Genomic DNA, 23380 nt, shown 5'->3' with positions numbered 1-23380 from the left:
CGAAGGAACAACAACAATGGCGGCGACAGCGGCGGTGACGGCAGATCCTGGTGGCAGAGACGAGGCGGCGCGGCGGAACATCGAGAGCCAGTGGGGCGATCCCTGGTGGCCTGCGGAGTTCCAACAGAAAGCGGCCGGCGCGAGCAGCAGAAGGTGCGGATGATGTCATCTCCCGGCGCGGCGGAGCTTATCGGACGGAGCCAAGGCCGGGAGAGACGAACTCACACACCGAGACGGCTGCCTCACTGGAGAAGGACTGCGCCGGAGAGAGGAGCGTCCTGCTGCCCGAAGGAGCCAAGGAAGCCGAAGCCGGAGACCAGAAGGAAGAGCCGCCGCCACCGGAGTGCTAGGTAGGCTGACCCAACCCCTGAGAATGTGCCCATAGTTAGGGATCCATAAAAAAGTGATTAGCACTACAAAGTTGTAAACCGCCCAGAGACCCCCATCGGGAGAGGGTTAGGGCGGTATATAAATCGAAGGTTAAATAAATAAATAAATAAATAAATAAAATAAATCAAACCCTTGAGGCTGATCTGGAGAAGGAAATACAGAAGGTGACTAAAGCAGATGTTACTATACTGGGAGACTTCAACTATCCTCACTTTGACTAGGTAAACATAGAACTTGAGGGCATCCAGTGAAATTGATGGACAGTATATTCATGATGGACAAAAGGAAATACTTCTTTTACACAAAGATTCAGATGAGTAGCCGTGTTTGTCTGAAACAATAGAACCAAGTTTGAGTCCAGTGGCACCTTTAAGACCAACAAAGTATCTGACGATGAAGTGTGCATGCACATGGACGTTTATACCCAGAATTAAACTTTGTTGGTCTTAAAGGGGCCACTGGACTTAAACTTTGTTCTTTTACACAGTGAGTGATTAAAATTAGTTGCCACAGGATGTACTGATGGCCACAGGCACAGACAGTTTTAAAGGGGGATTAAGACAGATTGATGGAGATCTATCAGTAGCTACTATCTATGGTGATGAAAGGGACCTTCCACATTCACAGGCAGTAAACCTCTGAATCCCAGAGCCAGGAGGCAACATCACGGGAAGGCTTTGGCCTCTATGTCCTGTTGTTGGGCCTCCAGAGGAACCGGAGGGCCACTGCGTAAGACAGAATGCTGGACTAGACGGACTACTGGTCTGATCCAGCAGGGCTTTACTTACATTCTTAAGGCCAGTTTTGTCTACCCAGACTGGTAGTGGCTCTCCAGGATCTCAGGCAGTCTTTCACATCACCTCCTACCTGGCCTTTTAAATGGAGATGCCGGGGGCTGAACCTGGGACCTTCCATATACAAAGCAGAGGTTCTTCCACTGAACCGCAGCTCTTCATTCCAATCTATCAGTTTCATCCCACCCTTCTTTCAAGGAGCTCAGGGAAGCGCACATAATTCCCCACTCCATTTTACCCTCACAACAATCCTGCGGGTAGGTCAGGCTGAGAATGACTGGCACAAGAGCACCCATGGCTGAGTGGGAGTCTGAACCATCCCTAGCCCAACATTACCACACCCTGCTCTGTCAGACAGAAGGCAGCTTTTGAAAATTCTTGCAGCATCTCCGAAAGGTTTCAGTTTTGATGGGATCTCATGTCAAAGACAGAATGTCAAGCACACATCTGTTACTGCAGTATAGGAAAATGTGTGCTCACTGCTGAAAATTACTGCTGGGGAATCAACAGATCCATTACCTTTTCGGGGGGAAAGTCACAGTGCTTTAGAAGAGCCTTTCCTCATGCATCTGAAAGGACAATGTACCTTCTCAACTGTACTTCTTACTATTTATACAACGTATTTAATACACAAACCATGCAATCCTAGATTAAGGTAAGCAGACATCTCCTTCTAAGTGCACTGATTTCAGTGGTTTAGAGTTGTACTGCAACAGTGAACCCTATGCTGAGTTACTCCAGTCAAACCCCTATAACTCCAATCAACTTACACTACAGCAACTGTGCACTATCAGTGTTCAATAGAGTTATAGGTTTATTTTGGAGCCATGATGACCAAGAAGGCCCCCCTGGCTTCAGGTGATCGGAGCACCCAAAGCAGGACTTCCAACGTTGACTGTAGTGGCCAGGTAGGCTCATAAGGATGCTGTTGTCGCTGCTGTTCAGTCACACAGTCAAGTCAGACTCTTTGTGACCCCATGGACCACATCATGCCAGGCCCTCCTGTCTTCCGCCATCCTCTGGAGTTTGCTCAATTTCATGTTTGGCAGCCCTTAAAAGTTCTGAGCAGGTGTCTGGAGATGGTGCTGGTACTATATATAGCTGATGAATAAAGCTGAATCTAGACAACATGATGGGAAAGGGAGATCTAGTGTACTGGCTAGCAAGGGAAATATCTGTTCTGGATGGGAAGGGTGAGGTTTGTAGCTTAGGGTTGCTGCTACCGCAAAGAGTACCTGTGATCAGGAACACATTTTGTCAACTTTGACTAATTTACCAGATATGCCTGCTACTAGAACCAGAAGTAATCCATGCTTACTTCAACATGAGACCCATCACAGTGCATGAGGACTATCCGGAAACTACAACTAGTCCAAAATGCTGCAACTCCTCTTTTGGCAGGAACATAAGAACAGCCCTGCTGGTTCAGACCAGGAGTCCATCTAGTCCAGCATCCTGTCTCACACAGTGGCCAAGCAGTTCCTCTGGAGGGCCAACAACAGGGCATAGAGGCTAAGGCCCTCCCCTGATTTTGCCTCCTGGCTCTGGGATTCAGAGGATTAATGCCTCTGAATGTGGAGGTTCGTCTTAGTCATCATGCCTAGTAGCCATTGATAGATTTATCCTCCATGAATCTACCTAATCCCCTTTAATCTACCTAATCCTCTGGCAGTGAATTCCACATTTTAATCACTCACAGTGTAAAGTAGCTTTTCCTTTTGTCTGCCATGAACCTACTGCCCATCAGTTTCATTGGATGCCCTTGAGTTCTAGTATTTTGGGAGAGGGAGAAAAGGTTCTCTTTGCCAACTCACTCCATCCCATGCATAATTTTATAAACCTCTATTGTGCCTCCCCCGTCATTTCTTTTCTAAACAGAAAAGTCCCAAACTTTTCATCCTTTCCTCAAAGGAAAGGTGCTCCAACCCCTAACCATCTTGGTTGCCCACATCTGTACTTTTTCCAGCTCTGCAGAGTCCTTTTTGAGATACAGTGACCAGAACTGTACACAGTATTCCAAATGAGGCCGCACCATAGCTCTACACAGGGACATTACATTATTGGCCATTTTATTCTCAATCCTTTTCTGAATAATCCCTAACATAGTTTGTCTTTTTCACCACTGCAGCACACTGGGTTGACGCTTTCATTGAGCTATCCACTACGACCCTAAAATCTTTTTCCCTCTGTCTCAGCAAGTTCAGACCCTATTAGCCTATAGTTGAAGCTGAGATTTTTTCTCCCTACATACATCACCTTACACTTAACATTGAATTTCACTTGCCACATCGTTGCCTACTCATCCAGTTTGTGGAGGTTCTCTTGGAGCTCTTCAGTCAGTCTTCGTTTTCACCATCCTGAATAATCTTGTGTCTTCTGTAAATTTGTCCATTACACTACTCACTCCTAGTTCCAGATCACTGATGAATACATTAAATAGTACCGGCCCCAATACTGATTCTTGTGGGACCCCACTGCTTACTTCCCCCCATTGTGAGAACTGTCCATTGATTCCTACTCTTTGCATCTTGTCATTTAATCACTTTTTAATCCATAAAAGAACCCATTCTTTTATCCTATGCCTGCTAAGTTTACTCAGGAGTCTTTGGTGAGGTATCTTGCCAAAAGCCTTTTGAAAGTCCAGGTATATAATGTCTACCAGGTCACCGTTGTCTACATGCTTGTTTACTTTCTCAAAGAACTCCAAAAGGTTGGTGAGGCAGGACTTCCCTTTGCAGAAGCCATGCTGATTTTCCCTCAGCAGGCTTTGTCCCTCTATGTGTTTAACAGTTCTATCTTTTAGCTTCTACTGATTTGCCTGGGACAGACATTAGGCTGGCTGGCCTGTAGTTTCCTGGTTCCCCTGGATCCCTTTTTAAAAATGGATGTTAACATTCACAACTCTCCAGTGTTCTGGTACAGCAGCTGAATTTAGTGATAGGTTACACATATGGGTTAGTAGATCAACTATCTCACAACTGCATTCCTTAACAACTCTTGGGTATATGCCATCAGGACCTGGAGACTTATCGGATTTTAATTTCCTCCGTAGGTATAGACTTTCATCTCTGGTCACCTCAATTGGGCTCAGTTCTTCAGACTCCCTTTCTGAAAATAGTGGCTGTGGCATGGGTACATGGTTCATACCTTCCACAATGAACACAGAAGCAAATAAATTCATTGAGCTTCTCTGGCATCTGTCCATCTTCCTTTAGCAATCCGTTTATTCCTTTGTCATCCAAAGCCCCATTTTTTCTCTGGCTGGTTTCATGCTGCAGATATATTTTTTAAAATGTTTATAGTTTGTCTTGATGCAGCCTTGTCCTCAAAATCTCTTTTCACATGAATAGTTACTGACATTTCTTTTGCCAGAGCCTGTGGTTCCTGTACACTGGGAGAACACATTACACCAGTGCCTTAACTATTACACTGACTATGCGTTTTGAGGCATAGTCCAAAGCATACTTCTTTAGAAGCGTGCCCTATTGGAATTGGTAGGGCTTACTCCTGAGTAAGTCTTGTTAAAATTAGGTGGCAAAAAGTATTCATACTTTGTATTCCGCAGAATATGTTTAATTCATCTAGCACTAAAATAAAAGTTCAGGGTTCTTGTCAGTATCTCTGTTATCTGGAAACTAATTCTTGATAGAAGCAGCCTCAGTTGTTAACATTTGCTTCTGCACAGAGTAGTCCTATCTTCAGTACATACGGTGAATGAATTAATCCAGTGATGATTTACAACACAGGAAAACCAAAGATGAGAACAAGAGCCAAGGTGATCACTACAATATACGACATCTGTTAGCCCAACAGCCTAATATGAATGCTTACTCAGAAGTCCCAGCAGTTCAATAGGAGACAGTTTAAGAAAAAATGAATTAAGGGTTGCCCTTAATTAGAAGTATCATCAGAAAATGTCAAATGAATGCATTTTAATGTGTTTGTTAAGCAAATTGCATTTGTGTTGCCAGGACATAATGAACACTTCATGCAGTGATGTTTATAGACCCTACAACTGGACAGTTTTCCAGATCTGCATGTGCCAGGTCAACTTTTGTTTTTTCTATTAAGTAGCTCACCCATCCATTGATCTGAAAGACTGGGACAGCTTGTGCAGCTATTCAACAAAAAACTAGACACTGTGCAATTGTATTAGCATAACTAATCAACTGCTGGCCTTTAGTCTCTAGACTGTTATGCTACCAAAGCATTATCTTGCACCTCTTCCCTGTGAAAGGGCCCAGAGACCCATGACAGCCGCCAGTGGGTGGTTTCTGTCGACTGGAGCCTTACTTGTAAGCAACCAATTGCTGTTTCCTTACTTTTTACATGCAACTGAATGTGCACCTCAGGTTACTTCCATAGCAACCAGCCATCTTATCTACACTGTGTGCTTCTGACAGAATTTTAGCCTTGGAGAAATATACAGGAAGAACAAAATGAAATGACAGTATGGAATGCAATGGCTCTGTTAAAAAGCATTATGTAACGAGTACCACCATTTATGGCAGAACTGTTTGCTTTTATGGGGGAGCGGGGGCAACAACAGTGCAATTCAAACCCCAAGTTCATATTTTAATGACAAATGTAACCAAGCACTTTTATTCACTTTATTGCAAATTGTATACACATTTCCCTTCACTGGGGCCAGTATTTCCAGGAAACGCGTTGAATATATTTCTGCTCATTTATGAAGAAAGCTTCCTGACACAGTCAACTGGATCTTTTCAAGTTTATGAAACAGTTTCAAAAGCACTGCATTTTCAAGAAGTAGATGTGTGGCTGATACTGTTTCCCCAAAAAGGCTTTCAATTGAAAATGTTCTTTATAGAAACTGCTTTAACCCGTGTACAAGTCCATATTATTAAAACCATCGTCTCTCCAGGGTTAGTAAGTGGGTTTCGGAGGGAACTGGAGCTTTTCATTTAGGAACCCACATATTTCCATGTGTATCTGGAGCTCTAGTATAAGGAATGTTCCAAATCCACGGACGATCTGCAATGGAAAGAAAAAAAGCTCAGGGTTGATTGTACCACCAATAGGAAAGGAGCTGACTCTTCTGAGCAAGTTGGACACTTGTTTTACAAATCTTATTTCACATTTCCCCAAGTAATTGACCTTTAACTGTGGGGGTCTGCTACCCAGAAACAGCAAGGAGATTATTCACAATTCCTGATGTGTTGGTCTTTATGGCCTCCTAACAAACTATGATGGACCTCTTCCACTTCCCTTCCTCAGAGGCTAGGTTTTCCCTCCGTTTTTCTGGCCCTTCACTGACTGAGCAGCCCAGGTAATGTGTTCTCTCCTCCCCTGAAGAAACTTTGGCTGTCCCACCCTGTCAGTAAGATATATTTTGGCTATTTGCTAGGCCCAGGAACCTGAGGGAAGGGATAAGATCACACTTTAAATCAAACCCTTGAAAATGGCACTTGAAACTCTTTTAAAATTCAAAAATAACAAAAGGTTTCATTTAACATCAAAGGGAAAGGTCAGATGAAATCAGGGGTTGAAATTACTAAGGCAAAATTAGTACAAGCACAGACTTTTGTCCTTATAGATCAGGCTAATGAGAGAATTCTTAAGTTATTCAGTTACTTAGATCTTTACATTGAGAGGCTTTTGTTCCAGTGTTTTCCTAAACACTCGAATTCACTTTGAGTAATCACTGTTTCTTTTGGTGCCCAGAAGGCTGGTACTCTCTTCCCAGTAACCAAACCCCTTCTCTTGGAACACCAGTACTCTTCTTGAGTTGTTCACTGACTTTTAAGGTCTCCACAGGCAGTTTCTAATTCTAATTCTAATCCGAATTCTGTACTTTTCAAAGATAACTCTCCTTGTTTGGCTGGGTAGGGAATCTTCATCTCTCTCTAGAAGATCTATCCCCTTTCCTTTGGCCTGAACGGGAGTCTTCTCTACTACCTGAAATTCCTTGCCCAACTCTCCCCCAGTTCTCTGGCTGTGTTCAAACTGCTCTCAACTAATGCTTCCCTCTGTCTGTTGGGCTCCTCCCTTTATGCCCCAGTTGTTCACTCCCCCATGCTAGCAGCTCATCTGCAATCTTCCATAAGTGGATGAAAGTGGTTTCATTTTACTTGAGCCGTTGGAAGCTAGGAAGCTGCTGGTTTGTATGTTTTAACAGTCTGTATTGATTTTATTACATTTTAACAATTGTAGGCAGTGTTGAGACCCTATTTATAGCTTAGGAGGAGAGTATGAATTTTTACAAAACTTAATGAGTGCAACATCAGAAGGAAAGACGGTGAAAACATGAATGTGAAGGGGAGGGATCAGTCCATGCCGCTGCTGCTGACGACACTGGGGAGGAGGGGATTTGAAGAATCCTCCTCCCAAGTCTCAGCAGGCCCAGGAAGGTGTTCCTTAACTCAAAACACGGCCCTGTCAAGGAGACAGCCAGCATAGTGTAGTGATAAGTGTATTGGACTAGGCCCTGGGGGAGACTGGGATTCATATTCCCACTTCAACCCAACCTGTCTCACAGTGTTGTTGTGCAGGTGAAATGGAGGAAGGGAGACTTGTGTACCCCTTCCTAACCTCCTCAGAGGAAGGAGGGAATTAAACCAAGTACTGAGTAAAGAACAAAATTGCTGGGTGGGGAGCAAAAAGCCTAGGAGAATGTGCTGTGGACGGGGGAAACACTCTTGCAGAAGAGAGCAGCAGTAACGGGATTCAACAGCAACCTAATGTGAGAGGAGAAGAAAAGGAGTTGAACATGGCCAAGCTGGCTTATCTGCAAGACAGGGCTCTTGTCACTCAGCCACCACCCTTTTCTTTTACTTCCCCAGGAGAACAAGGGACTGCCTCAGTAAAGCACAGATTTGACACAGAAAGTGCTGACTCTGCAGCATGTGGTGTTCTCTGTAACCTTGCACAAAGCTACTTCAGCCTTGGCTAGCAACTGGCCCACTGTAACTTTGCTCTTGGTAGCAAAAAAGCCTTTTGTTACTGTCCATGGGGTTTTCTTGGCAAAGATACTGGAGTGGGTTGCCATTTCCTTCCCCAATGGAGCACACTTGGTCTGAGTTCTCTGCTGTGGCCTGTCCATACTGGGTGGCCCTCCACGGCATAGCCCACAGCCTCATTGAACCACGCAAGCCTCCTCACCACGTCAAGGCAGTGAGGGATTCCAGACATCCTGGAATCTGAAGTCAAATGGGCCTTAGAAAGCATTACTAACAAACAAGCTAGTGGAGGTGATGGTATCCCAGCTGAGCTATTCAAAGTCTTAAAAAGATGATGCTGTGATATCGCAGGTGAATGAGATGACTGGGCAAACATTGCCGTGTAACCCAGAGGTGGTGTTGTTAAATCTGTGGGACGATTCAATGACAGGAAGCAGCAAGGAACTCATCTCAACGCTTCTTGCCGCAGCTAGCTTAACAATAGCAGCCGCATGGAAATCCCCCTCTCCACCTACCATTGCAGCTTGGCAAGAGAAGGTTTGGGATCAGTTTATTATGGCAAAAATTACAGACGCCCTGAAAAGAGCGGATAACAGTAACACACCAACATACACCAAATTTGTTAGAGTTTGGGCCCCTGTGCTAGACTATATGGTTATGAAAGATATCCTCCCTGCCAAGCAGATCTATCATAAATGGTTATATTTATAGGTGGGAGCAAATAACTTAAGGGGGGGGGGAAATACAAAATATCGAACTCTCGGTAATCCATTGGTGCTGTACAGTGGCGGCAAGTCGTTATGCTGTAATTGATAAGTTTATATTCTTTCCCAGCATCAGGGTTTTCTCCAGTGAGTGCAAACATGTCTTTCAAATGCCGGGAAAGATGCCTGGCTTTAAAGTTTGATGCGAACGTATCAAGCAAGCTAGTACTGTGAAAGGGTCATTATGGCTCCTGATTCTGCCACTTTCTCCAGATACTTGGTGACATATCTCTGCAGGTCTGCTATTGGTTCACTGACTTCAGCCTTTGAGAAGTTCCTGGTGGTGATGCACTGTGCTAAAACTGATGCTGCTTTTGGAAGAGCAGTTCTTCAGAGCCTGTTTCTTCAAGACGACCTGCAGATAACATCAGGTACATGGCTCCCTAGTCATCAAATCACCGCAGACTGTGACTGCAGCCATGAAATTAAAAGACGCCTGCTCCTTGGGAGGAAAGCGATGGTGAACCTAAACAGCATGATAAAAAGTAGAGACATCACCCTGCCAACAAAAATACGCATGGTCCAAGCAATGGTATTCCCAGTAGTCATGTATGGCTGCGAGAGTTGGACTATAAGGAAGGCCGAGCGCTGAAGAATAGATTCTTTTGAACTATGGTGCTGGAGAAGACTCTTGAGATTCCCTTGGACTGCAAGAAGATCAAATCAGTCAATCCTAAAAGAAATCAACCCTGACTGTTCCCTGGAAGGCCAGATAATGAAACTGAAGCTCAAATACTTTGGCCACCAAATGAGAAGGGAGCACTCCCTGGAGAAGACCCTGATGCTAGGAAAGATTAAAGGTCAAAGAAGACGGGGACGGCAAAGGATGAGATGGGTAGACAGTGTTATCGAGGCAATGAACATGAAATTAAGCAAACTCTGGAGCACGACGGAAGACTGGAGGGCCTGGCATGATGTGGTCCATGGGGTCGCGAAGAGTCGGACTTGACTGTACTACTGAACAACAAAGCAAAAAAGCAAGAAAACATTTCCCTATGGATATGAACATGACTTCTCTTTACAATTCGATAGCAGAATCAGTGTAGGAGGAAAAGTAGAGATGCACAATGCATATCTTTCCCTCCATTAATAAAGCAAAGGGCTGTGGTCAAAGAATGGCTAATATTGCTAAGCCCTTTCTTACTCAAAGATGATCTAATTGTGATTCTCAGTAAAGACAAATGAAAAGTCAGAGGGGAAAAAAACAAACAGGACAGCAATGGGGGTGAGCATTATGAAAATTTTATTCAAAGTACAGTACATTCCAATTCCTGAGCCAGGAAAAGAGCTATGTAGTTAGTAGCTTGCTCGTCCTACAGAAATACAACAATGCCGACAATAATCTACCATGTTTTAAACTATATTCACTCTTGGATACTGGGTTTAAGTTACATTACTTCGAAAGCCTTCCAGCTACACTGTGTTTTAATAAACCCATTCCTTAAAACTGTCCAGGAAGGCATTTTTATAGAACTCTCATAGAATGGAACAGTCCAGAAGGTCATCTTTATAAAAGAACGGGACTGTAGTCCACTGCACTATAGATCGTTATAGGTATCATCTTGGTTTTACGGCATTGCCTTAAACCTCTGTAATTTCACTATACCTTGCCTAAGTAGTTTGTCTACTAAGTCTGTAATGCCAGCCCAGTTGCATTATTCACTAGATGCCTTATGCTATATGACTGCGCTGTTTCTTTATTGTTGATTTATTTGGTGTAATCCACCATGAGCCTCAGCAAGAAAGGCAGGCTATAAAGTATACAGGTAAATATACTTCAAATTTTCTTCAGATAAAGTCTTTTGGCTATCTGACTTCTATCTGTGATTTTGTGATTTAGACATTGGGGGAGGGGGAAGAGAAGAGAAAGAAGGGGTACAGCCAGAATCAAAAGCCTTTCCTAGAAAAGAATCTTCTCAGGAACATTCTGGGGATTGTTCTTGCTTACATGTACCAGCCTTGAAAACCCAGCCTGTACCAGAATTACCATAGGGAAACTGAAAGAAAAGGGAATAGAACAATGGTTTGCCTTTGCCTGCATCCTCTGTCAAATTGCTGCAGTCAGTGACAAAATTGCCATATCATTTTATACTTAAGTATATTAATCTACTTCATAAGGACCAATGAAACATTTAACTATCATCATGCGCAGCAGAGAAGGGGGAGGGAGCCACAAAAATGCATATAATACAAAGTTTAAAAAATTTTGTCTCCTGAAAATGTAGCAATTCGCAGTTTTAGACAGACAAAACCATGACAAATTAATTTTTGAACTTGCGGATTTACATAGTCTTCCACTACCAATGGCAAGTTTCACCACCTACAGGTTTCTAGGAGCAGCTGTACCCACATGCTTGAGAGGCGATGCACTGGCAGGTCTCCGGGAGGCATCTTGCTGAGGGTCCTTCGAAGTCTGGCACCACCCCAGCTATCCTCTTGCCTCTTTACAAGCTAAGAAGATGGCCCCAGCAACTCCACATCCTCCAAACCTCCCTACCCCTGAGTTCCACTGACAAAAGGAACCACACAGTGGGGTTCACAGGATGTGAGCGATGGGTGGGACAGCTAACAAGGACTATGGAGACAACAACCAGATCACTGAGTCAGGAAGTGCTGCTGAGCGGGACAAGAAGGGCTCAGCAAAATGGGAGGTACCCTGGAGCCTGAAACCAGATTCCATGTGCAAATCCCCAGCCCCCCGCTCCCCGCACCTTTTCTTCCTGCTTCCTGCTCTATTCCCACTGCTTCTCCCTTTTCTTAAATTGTCATTGGGGTACTCAAGAAGTGAGATTTCCATTGCAGAACCCATTTCCATCTTCTATGGATGGATATCTAATCGATCCCGTTTCTTATTACATTGGTTTTTCCCAAGCTATCAGCAGACAGCACTGCCTCTTTTGAACTGGCTGTTGCAGAATGGGTTCTTCCAGAGGGCTCCCCCCCCCCCGACATAAGGAACATGTGACTGCCTTACATAAGGTGCCACAGGCACCAATACAAATGTGATGTGTGCAGTATTAACAACACCTTTATGAAAAATCATTTCATGCCCCCAGTGGCATCCAAACCCTTCTCCTGAGAAGGTTCTGAGCTCTACATGCAATCCTAACTGCTGGGCCATAAGAAATGTTCACTTTTCCTGGGAGCATGCTTATGCATTGTGTGTGAGAACAGGATATGTGGTATAGGTTTTGGCATCTCAGCCATTGACACACTTTGGTGCCCTTTTGGCTTAGGTACTGTGAGAGGAATAGTCAGAAATGTTATGATTGGCGTTTGGCGGCACTGCTAGGGATGCGGTGGGAGTGACTGTCCCTTATGATGTCATTGTTGGTTTCTATGGATATTGTTTTGCTCTCAACATTATCTGCTGAAAGCACACTGGATCTCTACTAGAAGGCACGGGGGCTAGCATATTAGTCACCAGATTACAGAAATGGCCAGCCCAAGCTCTAAAATCCAACATTTATTTGCAATACTTTTTTTGTGCTAGCCTTCTCCAGAGAAGCTCAGAGGACCCTGTTGGCCAGCCCTCCAGCCAGAAGCAACAACATCAAGTGCCATAAGATGTGCAGAGTTTATTTGCCTGAAGCATCATAGCTGAGTGGGAACTGAACATGGGTTTTTGTATAAGAGACCAATTCAGTGGACAATATGCCACGCTGATCTGAACAGCAGCTACACTTAGCCTTTGAAAGCACTGGTGCTGTTTATACTGTGGGGGACCCGGTTCTCTAAGACGTGGTCATGTGCTGGGCAATTCCAGTGGCAGCTGTTATATAAGTCTGTAGCTGCTGGGACTTGGCCATGTTCTCCATATGTATTAAGTTTATTTATCCTATTTGTTTTCTGCATTGGAGAAAGACACCTTACCTTTACTTTCATACTTCTCTGTGGGCAGATCATAAGGAACAGGAAACGATAATGCTGGCTCATCAGAAAGCAGGTTTTCCTTCACCTGGAAACAGCCAGTATCCAAGCCCTATGACAAAATGCAGACAGACACGGCCTTACATTCAAGCAATTTTTTTTTGCTTCCTTTAATCAGAAAACAGGTAAGATAGCAAAGACATCTTTTGTTACATCTATCGCTCTGCACTGTTCTAGTGCTTTACTTATGTTATTTATAGTCCACCTTTCTCACTGAGATGAGACTCAAGGCAGATTACCCGATGTAAATCAATGCAATCAACAGGACAATAAATCTAATAAACAACGTAACAGGACTAGGACTGCAGAAATCTGAAGCAGAGCTGTTATCTGAACACAGCATAAGTATTAAACATAACATGTTAAACAATGCAGAACACGTTATTACACAACTAGAAAAACAATGCATTTTGTGGGATCAGCCTTTTATGAGGTAACCCTCTTTCTTTTATAAAAATACCCTACTGAACAATTCTGTTTTATGCTCTGTGGTTGTGGTAATAGCTTAACCAGCAGTTTAAAACATCTGATCAAACAATTTTCATACATCTGTAATCCTTTATCCTGTTCAAGCTGGGCATTCCCCTCTAGAGGCATTTATGCTGCAGATGAGCATTGGCTGATGGTGTCTTAAAGGCTGCAGTCCAAAGAGTCATGTATGTGCAGAGGTTCTTCAAGATTCTACTTCCTGCTGCAGCTCATGTTCCCCTGAAAAACTATCCCTGTTGCTTAGGGCAGTGGTTCCCAGCCTTTTCACTATGGTGACCCACAAGTCCAAATTTACTTGGCACAATGACCCATCCAGGATACCCTAGGCAAACCATGACCTTGGTGTCCATCTAGTCCAGCATTCCATTTTCTACAGTGGACAGCCAGATGCTTTTGAGAAAACAAACACTGCATCCTACTATGAACCCAAACAAGTGGCATTCTGAAGTACACAGCCTCTGCATTTGAGGGCTACATTTCAGCCTTTGAAACCCTCTTCTTCTCCCCTACTTCCTCTAATCTCAGTTAAGACTGTAAGAAATTTGCTCTAGTAACCATCAGGACATGTTTTACTTGATTCTCAATCAGTATGCATATGCAGTGAAGACGGAATAACAATTAAAGTTTGACATGAAAGATACTGTTTCCAGAGTCAGATCTTAGTTTTCAAAATACAGGTGAAAGCCTTGCCTCAAATTAAGCACTGACTTTGGTTGTTCTAGGGGCCAGTGCACACATTTTGATTTTCCTAAAGAAATATTATTCTACACAGGAAAATGTATATACCTATCATTTGTAACTGAATGTCATGTTTTGCTTATTGAGACAGCACAAGTGGTTGCATTCATCACACATGACAGGATGTTCTTTTCTTTAAAAAGGAGAAATATCAGTGAAGATAAATCATATAAAATGGCACACCTTTCAACTTCAGTACAGTGCAAAGGGCTTAGCACAGTACAAGCTGTGAAAGCACCGCTAGCTTCTGTCTAAACTTAGAAGACAGACTGTTTGGTAAGAGCCACCATGCATGAGAAGGTAGATGCTACTCAACAGCTGTTTGCTCAAACTGCTTAATGCTGGGCATTATATCACTTTTAACCACCTCCAGAGTAGACTTTCATCAGTACCTGTGTTGTGAAGATTTAATCCACACATTACTGATTGCATGACTAGGGAAATCAAGTGGTCTACATTAGAGCAACCAAGTCCATCCATAAACATGTCACTCATGGAGGAGAAGGGACTAGAACCAAGAGTCTTTTCTTCCCAGTGGAGAGTTCACAAGATGCCCCCTGAGGTCAGCTACCTGAGAGCAGGGACCTCCCTCTGTTGTCTCTGCTAGATGAGCCAAAGTGGAATTTGAGGCAGCACATGGGGGGGAGGGGTAGATTAGGAGATGAGTGAAAATGGTGGATGGTGGTAAAGTGGTTGGCAGCAAGGGGCTCAGTGTGGTACATCTCCCACAGCATGTAGAGGGCAATGAGGCACTGCAGCGGGCTGAGCAAGAGGATGGGTTGCTGAAGGAGCAACACCAAGATGCAGCCCACATAAGGACACGTCTCTTTCTCTCCTCCTTGAGATTTCCCACGTCCTGCTGAGCAGTTCTCATCCCCAACACAGAGTTTGCCTTTTTTTACCACTGCAGCACACTGGGTCGACACTTTCACTGAGCTACCCCAAGGTCTTTTTCCCCCTCAGTCTCAGCAAGTTCAGGCCCCATTAGCTTATACTGGAAACTGGGATTCTTTTGTCCCAGTGTGCATCACCTTACACTTATCAACACTGAACTTCATTTGCCACAGTGTCACCCATTCATCCAGTATGTGGAGGTCCTCTTGGAGCTCTTCACAATCAGCCTTGGCTTTCACCATCCTGAATAATTTTGTGTCACCTGCAAACTTGGCCTGCGACACTACTCTCCCCTACTTCCAGATCATTTATGAACAAATTAAATAGTATCGGCCCCAATACCAATCCTCGTGAGACCCCACCGCTTACTTCCCTCCATTGTGAAGACTGTCCATTGATTCCTTCTCTTTGCTCTGCCATTTAACCACTTTTAATCCATCAGGGAACCTGTCCTCTTATACTGTGACTGCTACGTTGACTCAGGAATTGTCGGTGAGTCTTAGATCAGTGGGAAACCCAAAGGTTCTGCCCCAGTAGCCTACTTTTAGCCCAGCAGTCAGCAGCAGTTTTGGTGCACTTCACAATTCTGTCACCACCATCCTCCCATTCACAGTTCAGGCTTATAAGGAGTTTTATGCAAGAAACTATGAACACAAAAAGCTGCCTTATCAAACACAGACCCTCTGCTCCATCTAGTTCTGTACTGTCTATTCTGATTGGTCATGGTTCACCAGAGTCTCAAGCACAGAAAGGTTCCCCCCCCCTCCAATCACTTACTTACTCCCACAGCTGCAGATGTTAAAGACTGAAACTGGGACCTTTTGGCTTATGCTTCTGTATGTGTTTTGAGAAATGGCCTCTCCCCAAAATTCAGGAGGCCCACAGGAAAAAAGGCCATTTATTTGTTGTTAGGTTTTCATCCTCATCGGGAGGAGCTGTGGCTGTATAGTAGAGCATTTGCTTGGCATGCAGAAAGTCTCAAGTTCAATCCCTGGCATTTCCAGTTAAAGGGACCATATAGCAGGCGACATGAAACATTTCTTCTTAAGACCCTGGAGAGCCGCTGCCAATCTGAGTAGATGATACTGACCTTAAAAGACTGATGGTCTGATTCATTATAAGGCAACTTCATGTGTTCACATTCTGTATTTGTTTACTTGCATTGTATCTTAGGTAAAGGTAAAGGTTTCCCTTGCTCGAAAGCCAGTCGAATCCGACTCAAGGGATGAGGTGCTCATCTCCATTTCCAAGCCGAAGAGCCAGCTCTGTCCAGAGACATCTCCATGGTCATGTGGCCGGCATGACTATACGCCGAGGCACATGGAACACTGTTACTTTCCCACCTAAGTGGTACCTATTTATCTACTTGCAATTTCTTGCTTTCAAACTGCTAGGTTGTCAGGAGCTGGTTCATTTGTTCCACCGAATTCACCTCTTTCCCATCTATATATTTAATAGCCAAGGCACCCCCATGTGCAGATATCTAAATCCACACAGAGGTGGAACCTAGGGGGCAAAGAAATTTTCCTGCACATTTGGGGCAATCCCGAGATGTGCAGAAAAATCTAAAAAGTTGAAAAAAGTATATGGGGGATATTTACATCCCCCCCAAAAGTACAAGAGCGTTCCCTGCGCATGCGCAGAGAACACCCTGGAGAGGGGAAGGAGAAGGCTTGGCGGGCCAAGCTCAGGCCTTGCTCCTACCGCGAGGAGGAGTAAAAAGAAGGCTTGGCTGGGTGAGCTCACGCCTTGGTGCTGGGGGGGGGGGAGGAAGAAGGCTTGGTGGGCCTTGCGGCTGGGAGGAAAGGGAAAACAGAAATAGTGTGTGTGTGGGGGTGAGATGCCTCCCTCAAGTCCTTCTGGGTTCCCATTTGTTTCCCCTAATTTTCATGTTTGTCTTTTCCTGAAACTCCCTCTGATACATAAGTGCTCTGAACACTTGCTTCTTTCTCAAAAGGCACAGAAATCTCAGTGACCTGCATTTGGTTCAGTGGAATCTGACAAGGTAACGGATTATTTTGCTCACTGCTAAAAATGTACCTTATAGCAGACTAATGAAAGTGCTTCTAAACACTCGCTTCTTTCTCAAAAGGCACAGAAATCTCAGTGACCTGTATTTGGTCCAGTGGAATCTGACAAGGTAATTAATTATTTTGCTCACTGCTAAAAAATGTATCTTATAACAAACCAATGAAAGCATTAATTTTTTTCTTTATTATTTGGATACACAGCATGTATCTGGCCTCTATACTTTAAAATGGAGTTGTCAAGTTTTAATTATTTCAAAAAATCATCTGACTAGTCAACCAAACCTATACTGATTTGCATAGGAATAAAATACCTCTGAATAAAGATCACCCTTACCTTGTTTTTTAGCTGAAGTGCATGTGTGATGTGAAAGAGGGAGGAAACAGCTTTTCTAAGATAGCGGCCTGCCACCTACATTTTTTGTTAGCTTTTATATCAAATATGACTAACAATTTCCAGAAGTGTGCCCCCAGATCAAGAAGCTTCTTTAGATGATTAAAACCATTCTAACAAACAATCAAGAAAAGATTGCAGCCCTCTATAAGAAGAGCTATCTTAACCTATCTGCTTCCATTGCTGTCATAAGAGGCTGAAAATGTTCTAGATTATTCCTGTGCTTAAAAATAATTAGGAGCCAATATGGAATTTGGGAGTTCGGGCAAAATAACAACATGGCCCATGTAGCAGTAAAGGTGTATAGAAGGGAACAAGGCCAGTGAGCTCAGTCATGAGTGGGGACAGGACCAACACGCTCCATCCTACCGCTCCTCCATAGGCCCTGTCCTTATATTGATATACCGTGCATAGAAGGCTGGTCTCTGTTGCACAGGCAGGCCCTGCAGAACTCCCTCTTTTGACCATGGGGGAAAGCGGCTCTGATGGCATGCCAAATTAATTTCGGAATGCAAAGATTAGGCCATAAATTCTTATAAAAAGAGTCGAAAAGTGGTACTATATTTCACATGCGAATAAAAAGTAAAGTCAGTCTCAAATTTTCTTTAATTCCTGAAGAAGCTCCTTAACTGAACATGCCTGGCAACCAACAATGGGTTGGATCCTGCCAGCTTTTAGACTCAAGCACACCCAACTCCCCACCCTACTACAGCCCCCTGACTGGTTCTCTACACTTAGCACCCATGGTTCCCACCATCGCCATTCTGGGTGATCAATGGCAACCCCTTCTTTTTCACCAGCAGAAAAGTTGATCGGATCCATCCAATCTTACACCTTACCGATTTTCTCTTACATGAGAAAAACCACTAGGCCTTTTACTAAAATACTAACTTCACTACCTTAATTCCCTGATTTGAAGTTTAGATTCTCAATCAGCTGTAAACAATAAAGAGATTGTGGCTCCACTAAATGTAACACTGTCTGGGGTACAGGTGAACTCACAAATTCAGAAGGCAAGAAGAGGACTCCTAGCTCATACGATCGGATCATCAGCTGGGCACCGTTTTTTTCGAATGCTCCCCAAGCAGCCTTGGAAAGATTGGCACTGTAGGGAGAAGGACAGCAATTCTGTTTGAAGCATGCCCATGGCCGCTGATGGCGAAAGTACATGTTTTGGTTTAAGTGCTGGAATACATTCTAGGGAGACCTGGACTCAAATCCCGACTCTGCCTGGAAGCTCACTGGGTACATTACTTGACAGAACTGAAGTTAGCATAGAAAAGGAGAGGGGATATGTGTGCCACTCCAAGCTCCTTGGGGAGCAGGTGGAATAAATATCTAATAAAGAAATAGTTCCTATGTACATAGAGGTCAGTGCAGAATGTGGATTCTGAAGAATTCCAGTTTTTAGATGTGCAAGATATTGTGAATTCTGCATTTTAAGCACATTTGTATGTATTTTCAGAGCTATGTTATCCTTGTGAGAAATTTTGGGGCTGCAATTTGAACCCAGTCCTGATTTCCGAGACTGGAACAACAAAGACGAGACTTCATTCATGGAATTCTAAAAGAGGGATCATCTCCATAACCGGGGGATAAAGGTCTCAAGTGGCTTCACAGCGATTTTTTCATCTTTACACGGTGTGAAATGAAAAGGAGCCTAAGTGATCATTGAGGCATCCTGGCAGGAGTGGGGGAAAAAGAAACCTCGCCTTACCTACTAACAGAAGACTTACCTGGTAACCAAAAACCATGCAATCTCTTGGAAGTCAGGAGACACTCTCATGTAAGTCTTAATGTGAGGCATGGCATGGCTACGACCTGAAGTTTCAGCTGACCATTTGCTGAAGTAAAAAAGGAAGACAGGAGTGAAGCCACAGTTTCAGATCCACGTTATCCCTCCCTTCCTAATACAGCCCTTCATACCCCCCTCAAGCCTCCCTCAAAGGTCAGGTGACCCTTTGCGGTGAAATCTAATCTGGCATAAAGGAATACAGCATGAAGAGACTGTTAATTACACCCATGCACATTAATGCATACAGACATGGTTCTTTGGGTCCAGGCCGTAATTTACTCAATTTTTGTCTTGCAAGGGCTTGATAAAAATTGTTCTTGCTGAAACACTTAGGATTGCCTTTTTCTTTGTGAATACCAACGATACGAGAAGAAAGCAAGCGTATTCCTGCATCCCACCATTATGGGATGATTTAGAGGGCTTTTAATGTTCATAAATCAAGAGGTTGGGATAAAATAGAGACTTAAAAATACAAGTGGGAACCCACAAGGACTTGAAGGAGGCATCTCACTTCCCCCTCTCCCACTATTTCCTCTTTCTCATTCCTGAAAGCCCCCACAGTCTTTCATGGAGTGTCTTTATGTTTATACAATCTCCTCCCGTGAGCTCTCATTTTTGATATACAACCCCACCTGGAGGCTGGCAACTCTAGTTCCCCTGGAGAAAATGGATGCTTTGGAGAGTGGAGTCTATGGCATTATACCCCTCCTCACACCTCCCCTCCCCCAAAAAACTTCTAAGAGTTTCCTAACCTTCTTTCCCTCCTTTTGGCAATCCTCATATGCTCTCCCTGCCTCATTCTCTCCTTCTCAGCCATTCACCAACCTGCCTTTTATCTGCCTCCCATCTTCACCTATATTTATTATTTATTTACCACATTTATACCTCCCCTTTCTTCACAGTAGGGACCAAAAAAGCTTACATTATTCTCTTCTCTTTTATCCACACAACAAACCTGTGAGGTAGGTTAGGCTGAAAGTATGTGACTGGTCCAAAATCACCCAGTCAACTTCCACTGCAAGATGGAGATCTGAACCTGGGTCTTGCAGACCCTACTTCAGACCTCTAACCACTGCACCACACTGGCTTTCATAGGGTGGCTGCTGTCGAACAGTAGCAAGCAGCCAGGCCTAGTTGAGTCATACAAGTCAGAGGGAATCAAGTCACCCAGAATGTACCCAGAAGTTGCTGCCAGGCCTAGGGTTACCAACCTCCAAGTAGGACCTGGAGATCCCCTAGAATTATAACAAAACTCCAGGCATCTGTCCCCCTGGAGAAATGGCTGCATTGGAGGGTGGACTCTATACCATAATATCAGGCTGAGGCCTCTCCCCTCCCCAAACCCTGCACTCCTCAGACATCACAAAATCTCCAGGAATTTCTCAGCACTGGCAACACTAGCCAGGCCTGGCCCAACTAATTCTCCTGCAAAAATAGGACTAGAAAGGCCCTTACCCCCTCCCCCTGACTTTTACAGACAGAGCCAAATGTGGAGTGGCTGGGGTTACCTGGCAACAGCCACTGAGGGAATCTGTTGCTTAAAGATACAGGTGCTTCTGTTATCATTTTTGGATTTTTAAAGCTGCCCAGTGTATTTTTTAAAGATTTCACGCTTTTTCCAAACCTGGGGCCCTTTCAGGTTTGTAGAAAGATCGGTCTTGCCTGTTCACAGCTCTAGTCACCGGATTTAAGCATTCAAAGATACCCTGACTTAGCTATTAGAATATAAGATATATGAAATCTCAATTTGCACAAAATTTAATTAGTTTTAAATGAACATCCCAAAGCTTGTCTGACCTACATCTCTCACAAATTTAATTGACCTTAGAAACTCAAAATGCCATTAGTCACAAAGAGGTTATTGCCACTTACTGGAAGTAAGAGTGCAGCCAAAGCTGTTTCTGTGCAGTCTGTATGCTATATGGAAGAGAACCCCCAGCTCCAAAGAGAAAGAGAAGACCGCTTAGTCACAGTGAAATGTGCCACTGAAATCGAATCTCATTAAATGATGGAATAGCAAATTATCTGCATTTTACCACAGAATATTCCCTTCAAAGGCCAACAAATCCAGTTTTCTTCATCACACACACAAAAAGAAATAGCTTTAGCAGGAATTTTTGCAAATGATCTACACTTCAGCCTTTTAAAAAGCCTACTCTATATGCAGATTCTATCCAATTATGTCAAACGGAATTCGCAGCATATCAAGTCAAAATCAAGATGAATTAGTCAACTGCAAAAAGAGTCTAAATAGAAGTGCCAGCAATAGGAACTTGCTGGTTCACATTAGTGAAGTGTACATTCATTAAAGTGTTCTGTCTTTCCTATGCTTATGAAAAGTTATGATCGTGCACGACAATTTAATACCACCATATGTAGATGCTAATGTTCTGCACAAGGGCATGCATAATCAAAAGACAAAAAAAAGTTGCTTTCTGTTCTTCAAACTATTTAAGTAGGTCTTAAAATGTCATTTTGTCTTTTACCGAGGGGGAGGGATCCTTCTTAATAGCAGGGAGGAGCAGCAGGTACCCCAGTGGGGAGCTGTCAGACCCCTCTAGTGAAGGGTGGTAGTTTCAGGCTTGTGGTAGGATTCATTTGGGAAACAGCCTAAAAACTGATGCTGTTCCTTAACTCAGTGTTATATTTTTAAGCTGTGTGGTTAAAAACCTAAATAAGTAGGTAGATTTCTTATAAGAATCCAAAGCTAAGCCTAGAAAGCAGAAGCCCAGCCAGGGAGTTAGCTACTTCCTAAATATAAGCAATATACTTCTGAGTGAATAGGTGGTCACGCCCTTTGGTCAAGTGGCTGTCTCATGGGGGAGGGCTGATACCCTGTATGTAGTTATCTAAGGAGACTGAATGGATAAGACTCATGCCATACCTTTTCCTCTCAAAATAGGACACTGTCCGCATTACAGTGGAAGATCTGGATCAGACCTCAGAGTTCTTATTACATCAGAAAAAGTAAAAAATGTCAGTCATTGGGGTATATGGATCTAATTCCACCCGTCACCTGTTGCAGTAAAATGGTTTTTCTGCTTTCAGCATCAGAGACAGATGTCACGGCACATTTGGTGGTGGGAAAGTGCTGTCAAGTCACAGCTGACTTACGGCAACCCTGTAGGGTTTTCGAGGCAAGAGATATTCAGAGGTGTTTGCCGCTGCCTGCCTCCGCATCATGACCCTGGTGTTCCTTGGGAGGCTCCTATCCAAATACTAGCCAGGCTTACCCTGCTTAGCTTCCTGAGATCTGATGAGACTGGGCTAGCCTGAGCACATTTACACTAGATTAAAGCAACACAACCCTCTGCAGCAGATCTCTGCACTAAAAGGAATACAAAGAACACATAGAGAACAAAGACTGCCATCCTTCACAGATCAAAGGAAGCAAGAGGAAAGGCCTGGAAAGACCAAAGTACGAGGTCAATTTATAGACTTTTTAAAAAAGCTAATGCAACTGTGGTACTCTTTAGTATTTATTGCGGAAAATCCAGTTATATACACAAAAGGAATCAATATGGCCAACACAGATTCCAATACATTTTCACGGTAGAGTCTGCAAGTTAATGTAATCCAATACACCGGCATCTGCTGTAAAATTGTAGTTTGGTGAGATCGAGTCTCAAAGGACAGATATTCCAGACAAGTCTTGCCTAGGACAACGGAGGAAACTTACAGCAGGAGCTTTCAAAACACAGCCCAAGAACCAAGAAGATTAACAGACTCAGTTCTTTGGAGCTAAGAACTTGATGAGCTCAGTTCTGTACTATCTGATCGCAATGCTACTTGAAGCAAATTGATTGTGTATATGCAGTATTATGGCAATACTCTGAAGGTATCCCCTGAACTACCAAGACCTGAACTCTAAACACAAGCGTAATTATGATTTTGTCAAACCTTTCCAAGTGCAACTATCATTTTTAGGTTAAATTCAACAATAATGTTAGTCACTAAAAGCTTTATAACTAAATCTCTAGCATGGTAATGCTATTCGTTGTTTATAAATGATTTTCTGATTTTCTAATTTATGCTAAAATTTTAGCCCCTGGCTTTCCACGCTGTATACAAAAATTTGAACTTTTTTTACCTGGATAACCTTCCAAACTTTGCCTCACGTTGTCCACAGTGGGATAAATCTAAATAACAAAATGTAGTGAGTTAGCAGTAGAAATGCATCTCAGCAAACACTTATAGGACCTTCAAATGTTGAAAAAATAGACAGGCCTCATAAGAACATAAGAG

General features: G+C 43.5%; 1 protein-coding gene across 1 annotated transcript in view; it reads right to left on the bottom strand.

The window, feature by feature from the left end:
• Positions 1-5832: 5832 nt before the first annotated feature.
• Positions 5833-23380, bottom strand: part of TDP1 (tyrosyl-DNA phosphodiesterase 1) — a 40844-nt gene continuing 23296 nt past the window's right edge. The window contains exons 10-15 of the mRNA XM_015423259.1: positions 23226-23274; positions 21008-21074; positions 19077-19184; positions 18343-18445; positions 12742-12850; positions 5833-6179 (exon numbers count right to left, since the gene is read on the bottom strand). Coding sequence (XP_015278745.1) covers positions 6106-6179; positions 12742-12850; positions 18343-18445; positions 19077-19184; positions 21008-21074; positions 23226-23274 — 510 coding nt within the window. The 3' untranslated portion in view covers positions 5833-6105. The remainder of the gene's footprint in view (positions 6180-12741; positions 12851-18342; positions 18446-19076; positions 19185-21007; positions 21075-23225; positions 23275-23380) is intronic.

The sequence above is a fragment of the Gekko japonicus genome, unplaced genomic scaffold (assembly GCF_001447785.1).
Source record: "Gekko japonicus isolate JY-2015 unplaced genomic scaffold, Gekko_japonicus_V1.1 scaffold952, whole genome shotgun sequence".
In the NCBI taxonomy this organism is placed as follows: domain Eukaryota; kingdom Metazoa; phylum Chordata; class Lepidosauria; order Squamata; family Gekkonidae; genus Gekko; species Gekko japonicus.
The sequence above is the reverse complement of the archived record's forward strand: the minus strand, read 5'-3'. Positions and strand labels throughout refer to the sequence as shown.